Source organism: Rhamphochromis sp. 'chilingali' (genome assembly GCF_963969265.1).
Source record: "Rhamphochromis sp. 'chilingali' genome assembly, chromosome: 19".
In the NCBI taxonomy this organism is placed as follows: Eukaryota; Metazoa; Chordata; class Actinopteri; order Cichliformes; family Cichlidae; genus Rhamphochromis; species Rhamphochromis sp. 'chilingali'.
Window position 1 is genome coordinate 11,412,348 of NC_137946.1, and position 19,476 is coordinate 11,431,823.

Genomic DNA, 19,476 nt, shown 5'->3' on the forward strand with positions numbered 1-19,476 from the left:
CCTTTTAATTGCACATTTGTTAGAAATCTGTGAAATCAGTCTTTAGAAGTGATACTTTTATACATGTTTGCACTTTTGGCTGTGCTCTTATGGTGATTCCAACATTCACTGTTCACAGCTTCCCTCATATTTAGTTGTTTTCTTTCTTTTCATAAGACAAGTCTTGTGTCCTAAGTTGAGTTTTTTAATGGATTTTTGGCTGTTGGTTATTATGTTAACACATCATCATGGCTTCAAGGGAAAATATTTTATTTTATTTATTCATTAAATAAAGACTCAAATGTATATTTAAATATCAGGCAGTTCAATTGGAGGATTGATGCTATATATATTTGACCTTTTCCAGTAAATCAATCAGTTGCAGTGCAAAAAGAATCCACTTGTCTTTCATTGGAAGCTGGTCTGGCCAAAATCATCCCTAAGATGCTCGGAGAGGGAAAGTGTCTGTATATTGTGTGCTTTACGTCTTATGTTCATGTGATTGTTTTTATATGGTGCTTTGAAATGTCAAGTATCTTCTGCTGCTATCAAATTTCCACACAGGGAACGATAAATGTATCTGTCCAACACCCGTCTGCGGCAGTTAAACATGTGTAACAGCATGTTTTAGTCATTTTTAAACATCTACAATATGTTTGATCTTCTTTTTTTTTTTTTTAAGTGTTCTCCAGTGCTTCACATTTTGTCTGTCATACTCTGTTGTTGTTTCATCTCACCGACCTGTCTACTCTCTGTGCTTTCAGATCTATACTGCACTCTCGAAGTAGACTCATTTGGATACTTTGTCAGCAAGGCCAAGACCCGAGTCTTCAGGGACACCACAGAGCCTCAGTGGAACGAAGTCAGTCGCAAAGACATCTTTTTTTCTTTTCTTATTTTTTTTAACTGTGCTGTTTTCATCTTCATTGTTCTCCTTGTTTACATCCGTGTCACTGCACAGGAGTTTGAGATTGAGTTGGAGGGCTCCCAGTACCTTCGGATCCTGTGCTACGAGAAGTGTTACGACAAAAGCATGCTGAACAAAGACGACAATGAGATTGTGGACAAGATTATGGGCAAAGGGCAAGTCCAGGTAGGAGACCGGCTGTAAAATAGACCATGCACAAAGAGAGACGTCTGTGTCCTCTTGGGGGGAGATTTTCCACCATATGACTCATTTTAATTAGCTGTCTAGCTTCTGCACACAATTGTATGGTTTGTAGTGGTTACCTCTAATGATGCTGGTTGGATTAATAGTGTGAAGGAGAGTTTATTTAAGGGGGGTTCCCCCTGTCTTATTGTGAGAAACGTCTCCATAAAACTCCCTTTCAGTCTCGTTAACTAGATACGGCCTCCACAGTGGAATCTGCGGTTTCTTGGTATTGAGGCGAAATGCCGTTCTCCACTCGCTGTTTAGTTTTTGCTGAAAAGCCTACAGAGGTGTCACATTTCCATTTTTTCCAGAACGTCTTCAAAAAAATCTATTTGGTCAAGTGAAGCTTGACTCATGTCAGTTTTCTGCAAATTGCAGCTGTTGTAGTTTCCTCCTCTGCTGCCCTGTAATCGATCAAACTTCACATTATGAAAGTGGGTCAACTCGGAGGGCTTTTAAACGCCGTTATCTTCAATTCATGCCCTCATGTTTCTCTCAAGTGGCGGGTGTCTATGCCAGAGGTGAGTTTATGGCAGGTTATTTATAATCCTGCTTTTGACTCTGGACTAAGCAGGTAAAGTTTTGTTTGTGGCTGCTGCATGCAGCATAATACTCTTAGTTGATGCAAAGCATCTGTTACAAGTTGCATCAGGAATAAACAGGAATACAAATCCTCCCTCCTCTGATATCAGGAAAGTGGGACACACATCAGTCACGTTTGTAAAGTTGGATTTTTAGGGGAGGAATGTGTCTCAAAAATATCTTATAAATCTTATAAATCTTATGTGAATGAGCGGATATGTTTCTCCTCAGACCCAAGTTCCCGCAGTCTCTTAAAGGGGCTTTGAAGTTTGTTGTTTGTTACAGCATTTCCTGTTTGTCACTAGATCTTTCCAGTCTTTTCTCTTTCATTTTGATGCTTTACGTCCTTCAGTGTTGGCTTTGAAAGCAAAACACCCTGCCTGAAATGGCATCTTTTTGTGCCTTATCGACAGCTTCAATATCAGGCAGTGAGTAGTTAAACTTTTAAGACTGAGATTTTAGTGCTGGTTTAACAGACAATGGGATACAATAGAAGCTACATCAGCTCATTAGTTCTGCAACATTGTGACTTAACTATGAAAACCTGAGGCGGATGCTGCTGCTGAAACGTTACTGGGAACATCGATTTCAAGCCAACATCAGGCAGAACCCTCCCCTCTCCCCCCGCAGAAAACAAACAAATACACCACATGCTTTTGCTGGGGGGGGGGGGGGGGGGGGGTGTGGAGGTTTAGTAAGGCGGATAGAATGGCATGTTCTGTCCCAGACGCGTGGGGGGTGGGAATACTGTGAATATGTTATACATAGTAGGTTTGTGGGTGAACCTGTCAACAGTGCATCCACTGAATGCAAAGGCCCTGATCCTGAGCACAACACTGCTGCTTAAGTCTCTGAATGAAACAACATATGTGTCCTAAAACAGGAGAATTTATGGTCTTACTGCTTATTAGTTGGTTTCTTGTCATTCTTTAAATGTTCATGAATGCTTCAGACATGGTGGCACTTGTGTTAGACTCTGATATCATATGTTTATTACAGCCACGAAGGAGTCCTGCAGAGCCCACAGAGAGCAGGACCTGAGCTGTTTGCTTTCCTGAAGCTGGGTTGAGAAGGAGCCTTCAGTGTTTTGCTTTGCTCTCTGGAGACCCTGTGATTTATTTAAAAAGCTTGTGGAATACTGACTGACCGTAAAAGGGCATATCGAGAGGGAAGTTTTTTTTTCTTTCTTCTTTTTTTTAAATCCGCTGTGGTTACTTTGTTGAGAAAGTCGATCGCCTCTATCGTCAGAAGATCGTGGTACGATTCGAGCCAGAGATTTTGTTATGATAGTACCAAGAAAGCATTTTTTGATACAGACTTGTAAGGAGGTACATAATGTGGGATTTCCGCCAGTGTACACGCACACGTTAACTGTGGGAATTAAGGTGACTTGATTGAATTGCTTTATTTCCATTTGGGCTGACATCCCCTCCAACCAATGGCACTTAGTTTTAAAAGCTCCAATACATGGATGTTTTTGAAATTATAAACTTTTCAGGGTCAGATTTTTCTTTTTTCTGATTTTTGCTAGTGTGATTCAGCCAAAGTAAAACAGGACACCAACTCCTGCACTGGTTAAGAGTGCAGACACTCGCTTGGCCTCTAAACCATCCTCTACCTCATGCACTGTGCAAGTTTGCCCTTTATGTGTCAGCTGTAACTTGCAATACTCGTCTTCAGAGGGCCACTTATGTAACCGGGTAGGCTGAGCGGCAGAAACGCATCATATCGCCCTGCTTCACCAGTCCTTTCATCTGATAACACTTGTGCAGCCCATCTCAGCCTCCTCTGGGCTCACCTTGTTTGGGTTTAATTACTTGGCTTATCTGAGGAGGAATTTGTCACCAGCTCCCAGCTCCATATGACTACATTAGTCGGTCTCCATTTCCCACCTATCAGGGCTTTAATTGAGGAAATGGGATCCTACTGCAGGTATTGTGCTTCCCAAGACTCTAGTTGGACATCTTCAATCATTTTGCACAAGCACAAGTTTTCAAAGATGAGTTGAAAACAACAGGAAGTTGGTTATTTGAGGCCTGAAGTTACTTTAAAATGCTGATTTCTGTGAGGCTTCCTTCACAATCACATTAGCATGCTGACATGATGACAGTTTTATTGGATTAAATGGGACTTACACCTACTATCAATACTTTGATGCAAATTAGCATCGCAAGTCACAGGATTTTCTCAAGTCTGTGTCACATTTTTAAAAATATCAAACCGAGGTTGATGTTGTTTCGAGTCTGTCACTAAAGCGATCCCATCCAACACCATGTGGTGCTGCACTGAACCGCCGCCTCCTCAGTGTTCTTTCTATAGAGGAGCTTCGTGTTCTCTCAAGAGTCATGTAACAGCTCTAATAATCTCCTCACTACTTCAGCCCTCTCCCTCCCCACTTGTTCCCATCATCCCTTCAGCACCGCACAACGCTGGGGGTTGTTGTTATTGGTTTGAGCGCGTGGCAGCCCCTCATCTCGACACAGACGACGCGGAGTGCGGCGTTGTCAAGCCGCGAAAAGCAATAACCTGATAGTTTTGAGCAGTCTCCCGGAGATAATGGGAGCCAGAGAAGTTGGGCATTAGGTACAGAAGGAGAGCAGTGATGATGTTGTTTGTTCCCGGCAGCTCTCGCCTCCCTCTCCGAAGCCGCGGAGCCGGACAGGGGTGCACACACATTAGGCCGGCATTACTGTAAAGCTCCGGGTGCAAAGGGGTTGTAAAGTTTGAGGTGAGCATCCACGTGCACTCAAGTTCCCACTTAGGAGCCTGAGGTCTTTCATCACGATGAAGCATTAGATGCAAAGGTTGAGGGGTTTATTGGTCAAAGTGCCATTGTTTGGGATAGTAGCCGGCTGATCGTAGCAGTAAAACTTCTAGACCGGTGGAAATGTGCCAGTGTAGAAAGCTCAGGCCCCGAGCTCTGATCTCATCTCTCAAGTACTGCGTCAAACTTGATGCCAACATAAAGCTCTCATTAGAATGAAATACAGCCTGGTGAGTGTATTTAGAAGTATGCACACTATGATGTAAACAGTGAAGCAAGCGTAGGGAGATTTTTCCATTTTTCATTTCTTATTATTATGGGGGGTAAATTCTACATTCTGGTGCTGCTTAGCATGTTATTAACACTCCCAGGAATAAAATTAGGTTCTCCTTTTATTTGTTTTTTATGGGAATTGGGCCTCGGACTCTTCTAGGCTTTTTTTTTCTCCTAGAATGCATGTTTTTTCCAACACATCTTCCCTCTGGGCGATGCAAGGTGGCGGAATTTCATGCAATGTTAGTTTTTAACTCAAAGCTCAGTGGTTTTAATGAAGGTGTGTGTTTCCATGTGTCAGTGTGTAGATATTAATATTAATTAGTGTCTAATAGATGGTGTCATCTATTTTATTGTTGTGCCCTGTCCTTTAGGGCTGCGATTTGTCATGTTTCCACCATGCACACAGCCCCTGTGGCTATACACATCCACACACACACTGCTGTCATCAACGCTAACAGATGGGACTCCACTGTGTGTGTTCAGCCCCCCTGGGGGGAAAACCACAGACTCACATACACACACACAGCTGGGTGACAGGCTAATACATTGTAAACGATATCAGTAACTTCAGCCGGCTACATTACCTGACATTTATTAGCTTATACCTCCTTTGTCTGGCCTGGTGTTGTATGTTGGGATGGGGAGTGTGGATGTTCACTGCTTAACAAAGATTGTCCCAGTGCTCATTTGCTCTCTTACTCCTAAGCCTACTTATTTTATTATGTTTCTTCCCTTTGCAGTTTTTAAGCCATGTTTTTTAATGAGTCTCATATCTCATGGTCTCTGTGTTTGAGCATATGGCACTTTTTTTTATTGATGGGCCCCAATTAAGCCGACTTCCTCATCAGACGATCCTTGATCAGTGGAGCTGATAGCAGCTTTTTGATGGATTTTTATTTTTTCCCTGTCATCTTTCCACAAAGAAGCCCTCACTTAGACAGCCTTTGTTCCCTCTTAAAACATTCACTCCCTGCCACTTGGGATATGCATGCCCTAAATAACTACACGCACTCTCAGATCATGCGAATGTGCAGATACCCCCGTTTTTTCCCTATCTATCTTCTCTCTGGGAGTAGAATAGGAAAAACCCCAGACCTGCCAAATTTAGTTTGAGTGTATGTTACAAAAAAATGGTCACATTTGATCACCGTTTTTCATCAAGCTTGATGCTTTTGTTGGGTTTTTCTTGGACGGTCTAGACTTGAAAGAAAAGCAAAAAATAAGGATTGTAACGCTGGACTGCTCTCATGCAAACCGAAGGCCGAGATGTCCTTAAGTATTAATGGCATGATGCTAATCGTGTAGTAGCCTTCCATTCAGTTTGTAAGTCGCTAAATAATATCTGAGATTGTTTCCAGTCTAATGCCAGGCCTAGAAAAGAATGTGTCAGGAGGACACTTGTTTAAATAACAGTGACGTCTGGATTTAAAAGCTAGGATGGCGACATTTGAAGCACTCAAGTTTAAGATCGACAATCTAGTGGGTGACAAGCCCCATCTTTTATCTACAGTTATATGCTGTGGTCTTTACACTGCTTAGAAAATGCAAAGAGGTTATGGCTGCACATGCTGATACTTAACAGATATAATGTCGTTTGTTGTGTTATTACAGTCCTAGTTTAGCATGCCAAAGTACCATTAACTGATTAGCAGTGAAAACAAAGTACAGATGAGGCTAAAGTCTTTTTAATTTGGATAATGGAGCTGGACAATTTGAGCAACCGCCAAAGTTATTATAATTCATTTTTAGGGGAACATGAATGTGCTTACAAAGTTTTATGGCAGTCCATCTCAGATTTGATTCTGAATCTAGAAAGTTACAAGTAAAGAGATGTCAGAAGAAAAAGCGTCAGCTGCTGCTATCTGCGCTAGTTGTGGGCGTTGGGCAGAGATTTGATTCGGCTAGAAAAGAAAGTAAACGGTGATCCATGTGAAGCAGAAGGGCTACCGGATGGATAAGGACAGTGGAAGAATAAAGCGAGAATGTGAAAAGGCCACTTAAAGGCCAGAGGATCTCTTTGGGACCCCTTCACATTGCTCTCTTCCACATTTGTACCTTTCTTTTTTTTCCCCCTTGCTAAAAAGTACAAATGCACTGCTTTCCAATGAACCGCCGAAATGTCGAGGGCAAGCTAGTTCAGTAATTGTTCCTCATTATAACATTACATAATCCTTCAGGAAAGAATTAGGCATTGACAACAGATGTCTGATTTCCTACCATGAAAACATGCATATGTAGAACATGTGGTAAAGGCGGTCGGAGGGAAACAGAAGAGAATGACATGGAGCAAAAGAATAGGAATGAGAGTCCCAGATGGTGGCCAATTATGTGATGCTGGGAGTTAAAGTGAGAACAAAGGATCTCATCACAGCCTGAGAAATGAAATGCTCTCCAGAGAGGAACCGTGAATTTCTCTGTGCAGTTGCTACCACCCTTTTGTCTCATAAAAGAGTTCAGGGTTCAGGAATAATTGGTAACAGTCTAAAGGGGCTTTCAGATAATACAAAGAGTGTCATGTTTGAACACTCAAACATGAGAGGCCACGAACGCTGCATCGCCAGAAAATCATGATCGGGATGAGAGCCTCTTGTCCAACCTCAAGAGCCTGGGGTTTTTTTTGTCTTTTCTTTTTTCTTTTTAGCAAATCATGATCAGTTGTTGTAGCTGTTGATCAAACTTCCCTGTGTTGTTCTCATTGTTTCTGCTGCCAAGTAACATCGTGGCCTGAGACATGAAGAGAATAACACTGCAGATGGAGGCAAGAACAGAAAGAGAAGTAAGAAGTGGTCATTAGTAATGACAAGTAGACTTCTAGTTAACACCCCAGCCTCTCATTGTCTTTGTTACGCTGCTGTGTTTCCGACAGCCAGCTCTTATCCAGCCACTGCTACCAAGCCAGTAAATGCTGACAAAAGAGATTTTGTAGTCCATATCAGAGTAATTTCATTTAAAACCTCTGTTCCCCCGATTTGTTTTTGTATTCTAGGACTTTCTAGTTCAGGCCTCAGGTTTCTCATATCTCACATACACACATCTCCTGGCTGTTCTCGAGCTGTGGAATTATACACAGCAGATGACATTGGGGTGGGGGCTCGGGGCAGCGAATCACCTCAGTCCTCTCATCACGTCCCCGCCTGACTCTCTGAGGGATAAAGCCCATTTCATGCTTGACTCTGCCTGCCAGCACATTGTGAGGCCCAGCCCTGTGTACAGTTCTGGGCTTTTCTCATCTCTGTTTATGTGTGTTTAAAATCAAGTGGCAAAACTCTAAAGTACTTAGTTGCAAAGGAGGTATTTGAGTAGCATGATGCATGTGAGCTACAGAGACTAAACGTGACTTTAAACACGGTGGTGGTAAATCAAAAATTCTGCTCAATTTTTTTTGTGTGTTCTGTTAAAACCAGACAGTGATTTTCCATAATCTTTATTTCTATCCTACACGAAACAGCTGTTGGCTGCATTCTTGTAATCAGTGCACCAGTATGAGAATTGATTTCCTCATCTAAATCTCTACAACAAAGTGAAAAAGGATTTTTCTGCCCTTCTTCATTGTCCCCCTTTGTCCTTGGCTGACTGATGAGCCAGCTTTACAGAGACACCCCACAGTGTCTCTCTGCCTTCGTTCTTAATCAGATTTCACATCTCTGACAGAAACAAGTCTCTGAACACCAGCTGCAACTCTTTTTTTTTTTGTTTGTTTGTTTGTTAAATCCCCCAAACCCCAGTGAGACCAAGATACTTTCTCCCTTTCCCTCTTGTTGTTGTTGGCAGTCTTCTGACAAGCATTAAAGTAAATGAGCCTCAGCTACACGCTGTGTCCCAGCTAGGAGAGCCTATTCTGGCTTTCAAGTGGTCAGCCGAGGGACCCGAGCTGTTCTTACAGCGGTAAAATGTGTGGCTGGCAGTTGCTCTGGGCTGATTGTGAACCCCATGTTACCCTGGGAAAGATGGCTGATCAGTTCGGACAGTTATGAAGCTGTAGCTTGAACAAGACTCTGCATTGTTCAAATGCCCTCCTCTTTTGTTTGTTTAGACCTGATGATTGTGCAGGAACTTGAATAATTTCCACATGTCCACAACTGGAGACTGATGCTTGAGCAAGAATTTACCCACAGTGGTTCTGCACTTCATTACAGAGAATGGATGATGCCCACTGTATGAGGTCTGGTTTCTTCTAAGAGATTCTAAGTACTGGTCTCCATCAGAAATGAATATGTGGAGTTATAAATATTGCCAGAAAGCTTTTTGGATTATACTTTGTGCATGTTTCTGTGCTTTTATGAGATACTACAGAGGTCAGTGTTGGACATCAGGCTGTATATTTACAGCTTTGTTCCAGGCAGCTTTTAAAGAACCAGGAGATACTTTTACTGCAGTGTGATCTCCCTGTTCACCACTCTTCCTTTGTTACTGCTTTGCAGTGTTTCACTAAACGTTTCCCCAGCATCCCTAAGAATCTGTTAGGTAGTATAGTGTGTCAGTGAGGTTTTGGATGTCCCTGTTTTCCATTCTGGAACACTGCTGGGAGCTGAAGGTAGTACAAAACCTCCCTGATCAACAGTTCGTGCAGTTCATGCATAGGGAGCACAATACTATGTGATATTTGAGCAAACTGAGGAGGCATTTCCCAAGAAGCTGTGAGAAAATCGCAAACATGACCATCATGCTCATTAGAGCAGGGCGAGATGACCAAAAATATTTATCACGATATAGATTTGAAAATTTGCGATAATGATATAGCTGACGACATAATTGACACTAGACAAAATACTTTACAACTCCACAATTTTATTAGTGCAAAAAGAAAAAATCAATGTATTTTCACTTAAACAAGCAGCTGGTTTTTTTTATCTGCATTAAAGTTATATAAAAATTTAACAGTGCAAATGTAAATTCCTTGCTGACAGTTTAACCAAAAGGCATTTCCAGTGGAAATTGGCCGACATATCCTCAGCATAACCATGTATAATATCCACAAAACTTAAAAAGAGGTTACACACACGCAATACGGTAATATTATGTTGAAGCACAGTACGTATCACTCCGCGAGGCGCCTGCCTACGATAGCCGTAATGCTCCCGACAATCCATCGAGCGCTGCGGCTTCGTAGCTTAGCAAAGTCGTACTAAAACATTTCACAGATTTTCGAGCGCCGTGTACATAAAATCGTTTCGAGGTCAGTAAACACAACCAGAATTCAAACATAAGGCACACGGGATTATGAGGGGCACTGTCGATTTTCAGAAAAATCAAAGGATTGATTTTAAGTGTGCCGTATTTCCAAACAACACGGTAATAACGACGGCCCGCTAGCATGCGCTACCAAAAATAGTGCTTTGTTGTGTATCTGATGGACGAAAGCTAAACCAGTTCCACACCACTGAAGTTGCAGCATTTTTACAAACCAGTTCTGGTTCATCCGTTTCATTCAACGATCTGCTTTAGTTCTTGTCATTCTCCGTCGCCGCCGTGCCTTTTTGGCTATGTGCGTATGAAAACAAAGGCACTGCGCATGCACGTTTTACCCATATTCTATCACGATATTTCATTTTCTTGTCGTTGCCCAACATTATACCGGTATTACCGTGAACGGTATGATATGGCCCAGCCCTAATGCTCATGAGAGATTTTGATGGTGTCTGTCTGTATTTTCCTCTTACAAATTTCCACCAATTTTTTAGCCTTCTTTAAGAACAGTGCAGTTTTCTGTTCTCCTCCCTAAAGGTGCTCCTTGTCCTTAAGTTTCTTAGTCTGTCTGTGCGTATGCCTCTGTAAGCCGTCAGATCACTCTTTATATGCCCCAGCAGCTCTCACACTTTCTCTGTAAGCACGTAAAACCTGAAACGTTCTCATGAAGGTATGCAGTGCTTCTGTTAATCACACTTTTGCTGCTGGATTTCTCGTAATTTCTAAGATGTGATCATACCAGGTTACTCAATTTTACACGTCTCTGGTTGGTGTCTCATTTTTAAAAAGCTTGTGTTTCCTCTGCAGCGTCTGAAGATGAAACAGTAGCTGACTCTTAATCAGTAGCTTGAGGTAATGCAGCTGTTATTTTTGGGTTACTGTGTGCACTTTTTGCATGCTGGAGTGTTACACGGGCATCTGCTGAGCTCTTAGTGATCTAAGTTTGTTCCTGAGCCTCCAGTCACAAACACGTACACTGAATATGCCTGTGAGACTGAGGGGAGAGCGAGTGGACATGAAATCTTCTGGCTGTTACTGCATTCTTTCAAGGCTTCTAGTGAGGTTTAAAGTGAACGTCAGCCCTTTTAAAATAGCACTTTTGTATAACACATCTGTAGCTTTATGCAAGCTTTGACTTTTGACCCCGAACGGAGGCATAATCTGATGCACAGTGGTGACGATATTTTTTACGATGTCTGGTTTATGGCTGAACATAGCTTAAGAAAACAAATGGCTCCAAATAGTATTAAGAGCTTGACTACTGATTAAACTTCAGAAGGAAAAACAGATTTAAGGATTTAGTTTTTGTGTCTTTGATTAAAAACATTTTTCTATGGTTGCTGTTTAAGAATGTAGCTGTTGTAAAATGTGGATTTCTACATGCTTTTTACTCATAAGGTGTTTGACGCTGCGGTTAGCGGCCACAGCCCAAACCTTTGTGCTTTTGTATGTATACTTCTTCTTTTTTTTTCCTTTTCCCCCTTTTTGCATTTCAGCACGTCCTGATGACCTTTCCATATTGCTTCCACTCCAGTAATCAGAGGGGGACAAGCTTTCTCCATGTACATGCATTGGAAAATGTGCAGTTAAAGAGTGTAGTGCTCAGACGGCTTCTCCGCCACCTGAAGGATCAAATTTTGATAACTTTGATTATTGCAGCGGCTCTGATTTTCTGTTGAGTCCTTGATCTCTCGTGACATTATGCTCCTCATATAGCTCGACTGTAAGCAGTGCCAGGCGTTTGATCCTGCTTTATGACTTCCTGTCCCAAGGCGAAGGAGGGAAGCTTCCCTTTTCCTGTGCTGTCCACATGAACCCCAGTGCTCCTGTACTAAGCACAGAATCCCTCATTAAATTTTTCCCATTTTTTAACAAATATGATGCATCCTACTCCGTCCTTTATTTGTTTTTATTTAAAAAATATTAGACTTTTTAAAATCAGACTTTGTGGTGTTATTGTTTTAGAGTCTGTAATCACAGCTAATGATGCTGTTCCCTTCCAATTTCTACTGTACTGAGCTGCAGCCAGCTGACAGCTGGACACTCCACAGCAGGTGCTTAGCTTCTTGCTTGGCAGATATCCTCGCTCCGTAATGAGTTAAAACTATGTAAATATATATTGATAACGGTTAAACTGACGTTTTGTTTGACCCTTCCACAGCCATAAAAACGTAAACTCTTTTTATGGGTTTCCTGACCTGAGATCTCGATGCCGGGGCCCGTTTGTCACCACAAATTAGGCTAAAAGTGATGTAATTGTTTTCACATGGAAGAAGCGTCTCCCCTCCAGACCTCCCTGTGAGGATGTTTTGGACTTCTCAGCTGTGTAAATGATGAGGCCATTACTGTTAGCTATCTAATGTTGAGCTGACACCACATGTAACACATCAGTGGTTGAAGTAAAAGTTAAAGTGTCACTAAACTGTACCCACTAACATGCACCAGTTTGGCTCTGTGATAGACTGACAGCATGTCCATAATGGACATAGAGACAGAGCACCTTTAATAACCTTGGAGAATGGGACTCTTCTCTTCAGCTCCCAGTTTCTCTGCGTTGCTTTGCTTGCAGCAGCCTGTTGCATAACCAGCGTGTCATGTTGAATTCAGCCGAGCAATCTTTTTAAAAAGCGTCCCTGGCACAATCAGAAAATGTTTTGATCCGACGGAGGTTCTGGCTCTAGAGTGTACCTGTTTCCTCCGTTAGTCCTGCTTTCAAAGAGCGAGTGGGCGTTTATGAGGGAGGGGATCTCAAGAGTCTGTTTCACAGTCACAAATTGTTTGAATTATGTAATGTGTGTTGTATAATAGCCAGGAGAGGTGTTTGTGTGTGTGTGTGTTCTAAGAGCTGTGGAGGAGTTGTTTGGGTTGATTACATCTCTGCCTACTTGTATCTCGTTCTCTCCGCCCAGCAAACCTGACAGTGTTTCAGTCAGGCAGCGTGAAGGAGGCAGATCAGCTCTGGTTAAAGAGAAGGCGCCACACTCCAGCCTCCCTGTTTGTGCCACTGGCTGCTTTATGTCAATCATTAGTAGAAAGCACTCTTTCTTTAGTTTCTGCTTTGTCTTGTTTATCTACGATTAGGAAGGAGAAAAAAGCCTGAGGATCAAAGCAGAGAGAGAGAGATTTGGAGAACAGTTTTCTGCATCAGAGACGACGCTTTAAGTCCGATGTCTGATTTTTCTGAACACAAAGGCCGGTCATCATTGCAACAAAGCCACTGGGAGCTTAAGCTGGTGGCTTCTCTGTTGATTAACTAATTGATTTATCACTACGAGTTAATGGCTTTTCTTGAAACTGATTTTTTTTTTAACGCTGCTTATCGAGAATTGAAAGTGGGAAAGCGATGATGGATGTGTCTGTTACAGGAGAGCTGACCTGCTTTTCCTGGAACTAAAACATCAGAGCTTACAAAACTGATCTTTTCGTGATGGGGACTTTGTGTTCTTCATTAAGGTGTGCTCTCAGTTGTTGGCCTGCTTTTGCACCACCTCGGCCTCATTTGTTCTGATAATGATTATGAGAAATTGCAGGCCAGGCCTTTATCATAATTACAGTGCTTAATTTAGCATTTTTTGGAGACTAAGTGGCTTTTGCCCCAGTCTATTAGTACGTACTGTATAGCTCTAATGTGCATATCAAAAGAGGTACAAATAAAAAGCCACATAGAAACACTATGTTAATGGAGCTAATGCCTGCTCATGTGGACTTCTTTAAAATCACAAAATAATTGTTTAAAAAAGTGCTGAGAAACTTTGCTGGTAAGTAAATTTCTCATAAATGCTGTGTGGGAGTGGGAAGTGTAACAAACGTAGAAAACGGTGACTCTGTGAGAGTTTATGAAAAATGAATGTAGTAGTAATGTTGCATCAGCAGAGAGGTGATATGCACGTGCACACATGCTGCTCAGCAGAAGATGTAGGTGTTCTGTTTGACCATGAGAGACTGAAAGCATGAGCCGGGCTGTCTGCCGTCTGCATAGCATCAAACCTCTCCTCCTCTTCATTATTGATCAGACCTCTTAGAAACGCAGCAGGCTAACTCGTGCGTATTGTTTAAATCAGCGGTCCCCAACCCCCGGGCCTCGGGCCGGTACCGGTCCGTGAGTCGTTTGGTACCGGGCTCAGGTGTGAAATGTATGGTTTTCAGGGTTTTTATCGGTTTTCAGCGTTATTTTGTTATCGTTTTTATCGTTAACTCGGTTTTCCTGGGTCTTTTCACGTGTGTTATGAATAAATCTTCTTTTTTTCGGTACCGGTACTAGTTTTATTTTGTTGTATTTATCTGCGACACCTTAAAGGCCGGTCCGTGAAAATATTGTCGGGCATAAACCGGTCCGTGGCGCAAAAAAGGTTGGGGACCGCTGGTTTTTAAACCAGCGGTCCCCAACCTTTAGCACTTTCTTATCCACCCTCTGCCCAAAACAATCATGTTTTCCTTTAAAAAACTAAGAAATCTCAGTTCTGCTATACTTTCTGATACTGTCGTCTCTTCCTCTCTGTAATTCCCACCAGCTTCCTGCCCCGGCCGTGTAATCTTTCCAGGTGGCTGCGTCCATTCAGCCACGGTTATACACTTAAGCGTGAATTATTGAAGCAGGTCAGCAGCACCGTTCTGTGAGGCTGCGCTCTCTTCATCCTGAAACTGGGTCACAATGTTCAGATGTAACACAGCCTTATCCCCAGACTAGCAGAGATCACAACACTGAGATCACAGCCTCAGCATAGTGGGTGCCCATCCACATCCCAGCAAAGGGCAGGTTGGCTCACATGATGAAATCACACCCAACACCAGGCTCTATATCGGGAATAGTTACCAAAACAGGGGGAATGTGTCATCCTCCACTGGCTGTACATCTTAGCAAAGTGCAGTTTTAAAGATCAAGCTTATTCCAGGTGTGACAGACACTCAGACGGGTGGATGATCTCCATCCTGCAAAATGTGGACATGTTAAGGATGTGCAAAGACTTCTTATCACAACGTCCTCACCTGCTTACCGCAAAAGTAAGAAAATAGACCCAGACCCCTCGGGTTATGTGGTCCCCTGATGTTATGGTGCTTTAGTAGTTAGGAACTGTTCCACAAAGTTCTTTTCTGGGTTTAAAAAAATATATATAAATCTGCCTTGTGCAGCTTTGACTTTATTTTATGTTTATTTCAGGCAAACGCAAAGCTCTGCTCAGACTTAATGCAGTCATTTCTTTCTAGAGACGGTAGGAGGGGAATCAGTTGTAATTAAAGAAAAAGTTCACTGTGTTGTTTTGCTGTAATTATCTCCACCAAAGAGGATTTGCTGTTTGCCTTTTTGAGGAAAAATGATTATCTTGTGTTTGATGAACAAATACACTCTGAGCCAGGGAACAGCACAGTTTACTCTTAGAGTTGATTTTGCATCTGATGTTCTGCCTTTAGCTTTTTTTTTTTTCAGGTGGATGTATGTAACACAAAGAGTTTGAGGTATTGCAACATCTTTACTGTTTCATTCCTGTCATTGGTGGACGTCGGAGTGACTCGGATCGTGTGAAACCATAATGAAGAATTATGGACACAGACATTAGGATAAATAAAGAGACAAGCATTAAACAGAGAGAAATTATATATATATATATATATATATATATATATATATATATATTAATTACATGGATTTTACTAATTAGTAAAATCCATGAAGAACTGCGTGTATACAAGGTGTGATCTCATTGTTTAGTCGGAGGCTTGTGATGCAGAGTGCAGCATTACTGCTTCACCATTTGTTCTTGCATCACCCTTCTTCTCAACCTGTTTTCCTTGCTCTCCTTCACTTTGTTTCTGTGTCCTTACCGTTGTGCATCTACGTGTGCTGATCACACTTCACTGTACTCTTCGGCTAGATGTACCACAATCTATTAATATGTACACCCTGAATATGCTGACTCTGAAAGAGCACAAAAACACGCTTTACCTCTCTTCAGCCACGCCCAAAGACACACACAGATTCAAGCTAAGCCTTTTCTTCGCTCACTCCTTTTCCTTCCCTCCTCTGGCTCCTTCACCACTTTTGTTCCAAAGTGCTTAATAAGTGATGGAGCGGTTAATCGGAGGATGCCCCCAATGGCTCAGATGAAAGACATGCAGGAATAATCTGCAGTGCACCCTAAGGCTGTGATTTCCCACCGAGCCAAACCTCCTCCCGTCTTTGCGCTCTCATCTTAGCACTCTCACTCTTAACCTCGAAACCTCATACCCCATTTTCCCATCTTCCTCCATAAGAGAGCAGGAGAGATCAAAGAGGTGGAGCAGATCATCCTGTAAACATACTTGCAGACCCATCGAATTAACCCTGATTGAATTATCCGCTCGCAGTGTGGTTTCTAGCTATCGCAGCCACCCGGCCACTGATGTCAGCCGGTCGCTGGCCTAAGAAAGATGCACGTGATTGATATTCCCAAACAATCACCTTTGTTCCACTGTCAGCTGCTTTGGGGATCAACCGAGGTGTGGCCAAAATATGGATGTACACATACGCACATTCTCAGATGCCAGCTTTCTGTGTATCCTGCTCTTGCTGTGTTTGCAGGCTGGAACAAACAACAAACCTGTGCGTGTGTCCATTGTGATAGCCAAAATGGAAAACTATAAAGGTTAATGGCCTGCCTGCACTTTGGTGAAGGTTTTTTTTGTTTTGTTTTTGATTTTGTTTTTGTGAAAGCATTAAAATAGTGAATGTCCTAAAAAAAACTTACCAAAAAAACATGAAATGAATGAAAATACGAACTCCACTAAACCTTTGAAAATGTTAAAAAATACAATACAGCTTTAACTGTAAGTTCAAATCTCTGTTAGCTGTACAACTGTGTAGCAAAATTCCCCAGATTTTATTAAAAGGGTCGACTGACATTGGAAGAGATTTGAGCTTCTTATTTGGTAATTAATTATTTATGTATAACTCCCCTACTTTTAGTGTTTATTGGAAGCTGAGGTAATTTTCTCCTGCTTTAGTTACTGTTCATACATGAAAGTGAAACTTTCTTTTTGTCTTTTTTTTTTAAACTTTGTTTATACTTTAAACTATCCTATTAAATAGAGGGCAGGAGGTGGTTTTTGTGGTGTCTAGGGTGGACTACACCCAGACCCCTGTAGTAGCTTTTGGCAGCCAGCTCAGCCAGGTCTTCTTATTCACTTTAAAGCCAAAAGCAAACTGCTCCACATCTCTAATAGAAAATAGTGATTTTTCTTCAGAAGGAGCTCCTGCTGGAATTTAAAGGTAGATTGTTGCAGCAGCTGTAGCTGTTTTGTAGACTTCAGCAGGAGCTTATTACACACAGCACACACTAAACCCGCTAAAACAGCAGACTGACAGACTGACCACCCCACGTTCATTAGGCAGGCATGGATTCAGAGCTGCTCCATATTCATGTCAGAGCGGCTCAGCCCTGCGATTGATCATTAATTTGTCTCTGGCTCCTGAAGGTGTGTGTGATTGGCAGAAGTTTGCTGAAGGCCGCAGCACTAGAGGCCCTAGAATCGCACAGTCAACAGAATCGCAGTGCTTGTCAGGCAGCAACTACACAACTAGGTGGAGTTCGTAAACGAGGGCCTCCTTCAGCAGCCCCCCTCCCTCGTCTGTTCATGTGGAGCAGCTTTACGAGGGGCCGTGCCACCCGGCGCATCTATAATTAAGAGCCAGGGCCGGCCATGATGTCAGAGCACAAGCACTCGGGACTCAACCTTCTGCTTTTTCACCTTTTCATGTGGTGGCCAAATGGTATTAAATTAAGATCATTTTAAATAAAAGCGTGTGCTGAACCTCTGACTGAGTGCCAGCAGTGTTATTATATATCTCAGTTAAATCATAAAAACAACAATTTGTGGGTGTTAGATGGACGGAGAGAGTAAAAGAAGGCAAACATATCCCCCACAGTCACCTCACATAAAAAACACATTTATTTTAGCATTGAGACTTTTGCTAATTACTCATGTCTTTTCTTTCATGTACTTTTACATTTTCTACTCTTCTCACAAGAATTCTTAATCTTATCTCCTCGTTGGGCGCCCTCCTCCTCCTCTTCCTCCCCTGCATGCATCTTTCGTCTTTTTATCATTCCCATGTTTCCTAAGCTCAAAGCCCCACACAATTCATCATCTCATACAGTTAATTTATCTCTACAGTACGTATCTATCTATGCAAGGTCCTGTTTTTTTTGTGTGTGTGTGTGTGTGTGTGTGTTTTTTAAGGAAAATTGGGAGCCATTATTCCACTGTTCTTACTCACAGCAAAACCGAGCAATAAAACCACAGAAACGAATAGTTTTGCTTTTGACATGATTGAGAAAAATATTATTCTGGTACATCGACAGCCTGTTATTATTTTTGCATTTAAATGCCATGTATGGAGTCGGTTTGAGTTTTGGAGGGAATTGAGGCAGTCTGTGTGCAGAACTGCTTGGCGTTTTTGATGTGTGCTGAGTTGTGTAAACCCACAGGTATTCTGCGCTAACATGTCTGCATATAGTGTGCAGGCATAAATAACTTATGAGCCAACACAAGAGAGTGCAACACTGGCAACTCTGTGTGCTTGTGTGAGCTCGCTGCATGAATGTATTTGACGTGATGGGCTGTGAAGCAGTCGACATAGGTTGCATGAACACCTGCTGTTACTCTACTCCTCTGCTGTCAGTATCTTTTGACTTTGGGGCTTTTTGACACTTCAAAGAGAAGCCAAAGGTCAAAATTTTGCAAAGTGAAGATGAGACATGACTGGAAAGCAGATAGCGCTATCCATAAAGTGTGAAACGTTTCCTGAACAGCATCGTCTAAGTGACAGCTACAAGCTGGATGATGATCACACTAATTAATATCACAACACATGAAGCTAAATTTTGCTAGCAGGCATAAACTGTAGTTTTATGGTACCAAGAGAGAAAATAAGGCTTATTTGAGCCTGTTATACTAATTTCTGTCACCATATTATTTATCATTAAACTGTGATCACTGTAGGAGCTAAATAGTTTTCGCTCCTGTCTCTTTAAGAGCCCCTCCCTGAAAGCCAGCTTCCTTCTAATTGGCTGCCCCTCTCTTACTGTGATTATACTCTGCAGACATGGACACAGACCATTAATAGACCATTAATCTGCTCTTACCCCCCCCCCCCCCCCCAAAAAAAAAAATACAACACAAAAAAAAAAACCTAAAGCAAAATTTTAATCGTGGATTAAAACGAACTTTTCCTCGTATTTGGTTATTTTTAAGCTTGAATGAGATCTGGAATCTGAGATTGGACAACATGAACCTTCTCAATAACATAGTTTGCAGCAGGCTTCATTTATGAACATCTGTTTGCTTTTATTGTTAATGCTTCATGTTTTGTGACTGTAAGCCAGTAAAAGTATGCAATCAGGTGTCCTCATGTTCCTCCCCATTTTCTTAAAAAGGTACAGTATTTCCTATCATCGGACCGCACATTCTGAACATTATTAATACTAGACTTTTGTCTGGTCAAGTACCTAGGGAATTTAAGCATGCAGTCATACATCCTTCACTTAAGAAGAACTTAGAC

At 42.0% G+C, this 19,476-nt stretch overlaps 1 protein-coding gene across 4 annotated transcripts in view; it reads left to right on the forward strand.

The window, feature by feature from the left end:
• Positions 1–19,476, forward strand: part of abr (ABR activator of RhoGEF and GTPase) — a 119,480-nt gene that overhangs the window by 83,301 nt on the left and 16,703 nt on the right. For all 4 annotated transcript variants that reach the window (XM_080866077.1, XM_080866073.1, XM_080866074.1 and 1 more), the window contains 2 exons: positions 744–841; positions 941–1,072. In XM_080866077.1, coding sequence (XP_080722203.1) covers positions 744–841; positions 941–1,072 — 230 coding nt within the window. The remainder of the gene's footprint in view (positions 1–743; positions 842–940; positions 1,073–19,476) is intronic.